The 1,790-nt window shown below is 53.2% G+C and overlaps 1 protein-coding gene across 1 annotated transcript; it reads right to left on the bottom strand.

Annotated features, from left to right (window-relative positions):
* Positions 1-352: 352 nt before the first annotated feature.
* Positions 353-1,736, bottom strand: LOC107080900 (tetraspanin-13-like). Its single transcript, XM_015369111.1, has 5 exons — positions 1,480-1,736; positions 1,328-1,408; positions 948-1,061; positions 756-869; positions 353-686 (listed from the first exon to the last, which is right to left on the bottom strand). Exons 1-5 carry the CDS (start codon positions 1,729-1,731, stop codon positions 612-614), a joined length of 636 nt encoding a protein of 211 aa, XP_015224597.1. The 5' UTR covers positions 1,732-1,736; the 3' UTR covers positions 353-611.
* Positions 1,737-1,790: the final 54 nt, after the last annotated feature.

The following is a 1,790-nucleotide window of genomic DNA, read 5'->3' on the forward strand; positions in this document are numbered from 1 at the left end:
TCAGTCATTTTTGGTTCGATGAAATGTCTTATATTCTCAGCAGATGGCCGCTCACACTGAGCCTGGTTCTGCTGGAGGTTTCTTCCTGTTCAAAGGGAGTTTTTCCTCTCCACTGTCGCTACAAGCATGCTTAGTGTGAGGGATTGCTGAAGAGTCAATGAGTCTATGCAATCAGCTGGTTTTCCTTAGATAGAAAACTTTGAACCAATCTGACTGGATGATCTGGTTGAACTGGATCTATAAAGTGAGATGACATGATGTGTCGGCTGCATAACTAAGAGTCTTCCGATCCGACCGGACCTCGCGGCACCATGATAAAACATGAGCATAAACACCAGCAGATGATCTCGTATTCAGAACTTCATTTATTCACAGTTTAGGAGTATGAGAATATTTCACTGCTTCAGGCTCAGAGGCGCCGTTATCCCAACATTTCCACCTTAAACACCAACAGAAAACTATATTATAAGAATCATTAAATAGAAACTGATAGAGGAGGAAAACCAGAACTCCTGGTTCTCTAGATGGTTCTGATCACATCCTGCAGTTTATTCTCCAACATCTGGATTCCCTGACCACCGACGGCTGACGGATCCATCAGCAGAGCACCGTCACAGGAAGGCTCCGGGGTTCGCTCGGGGGTCCTTCAGGTTCCGGTATTTATGGGTCAGCCAGACTCCAAGGACCTGAACAAAATGACAGAAGCTCTGAATGTTTGCTGGCGGACAGCGCTGGTTCTGGAGACCCAGACTGACCTCAGTGAAGCTGAAGAAGAGGCCGATGCCGCCCACGAAGCGCAGCACCTCGCCGGCGTAGCTCTGCAGGATGCTGGAACAGGGTCTGCAGGTCTCATGGGAGGTCGAGCATTTCTGGACAGGAGGAAGGAGCTGTTAGCAGAGCACAGACGGACCGAGCCCCCTACAGACCCACCGACCGGTTCTACTCACCGCGGCGCAGGAACTGTTGAGGTTAACGGCGGAGAAGCCACAGCAGTTCAGCGTTTTCTCCACGTCCTTTTGGGTCGTCTCGGACTTGTTCCAGCCGACCTCCAGCAGCTGGTTCTGGACATCAAACAACATCCAGAAAGGGTCAGTCCGTCTCCATGGAAACAGCATCCATAGAGAAGCAGGTTCTAGTCCAAACACCAGCTGGACCTTCAGCCGTGAACCGGGCCCACAGCATGACACCGCCCCTGCAGGGCCTGGCTAACCACTGGGCTGACGGCAGGAGGAGCGGTTCTGGGTCGGTACCGTCTAGGACCCGGCCCAGCTCCTCAGAACCTGGAAGCTTTGCAGATTAAATGTGAAGAGAAGTGGATGGGACTCACCTGCTGGTCGCTGTTCAGAGCCAGGCAGGCGCAGGAGATGGAGAACTGCAGGACGAAAACTAGAAACAGGATCATCATGTACTGCTTGAGGCTGAGGAGAACGCCGGAGAGGAACCATGGAGCTACAGAGCAGAACGAACGGCAAAGGATACGAAGAAGAGCAGCACCTGCTGGTGCTTCAGGGCGCCGCAAAGCCCCACGAAGGCCACCACCAGGAGGAAGACGCCCACGCCGATGACCCCCGCCACCACGCTGATGCTGGAGACCAGGCCGAACCATTTCCCCCAGGCCGCCACGCCGATCAGCAGCAGGCTCACCAACTGAGGGCGGAAGGAAACATTTAGGCAGCGAGCCGCCTTCGGTCTGAGGCTGACACCAACCATCAGGATCTGTCCGTTAATCATCAGACAGCCGAAGGTTCCATAAAGCGGTGATAGAATGATTCTATCTGGGGTGATAGAAT

Source organism: Cyprinodon variegatus, unplaced genomic scaffold (assembly GCF_000732505.1).
Source record: "Cyprinodon variegatus isolate N-32 unplaced genomic scaffold, C_variegatus-1.0 Scaffold2474, whole genome shotgun sequence".
Taxonomy (NCBI): Eukaryota; Metazoa; Chordata; class Actinopteri; order Cyprinodontiformes; family Cyprinodontidae; genus Cyprinodon; species Cyprinodon variegatus.

Excerpts from the sequence above, each read along its gene's own strand:
- LOC107080900 (XM_015369111.1), bottom strand. The coding sequence starts at position 1,731 with ATGATTAACGGACAGATCCTGATGGTTGGTGTCAGCCTCAGACCGAAG. Across the intron at positions 1,409-1,479 it reads AGCAGGTGCTGCTCTTCTTC|TACATGATGATCCTGTTTCT; the intron begins GTATCCTTTGCC and ends AGCCTCAAGCAG. Across the intron at positions 687-755 it reads TCTTCTTCAGCTTCACTGAG|GTCCTTGGAGTCTGGCTGAC; the intron begins GTCAGTCTGGGT and ends CATTTTGTTCAG.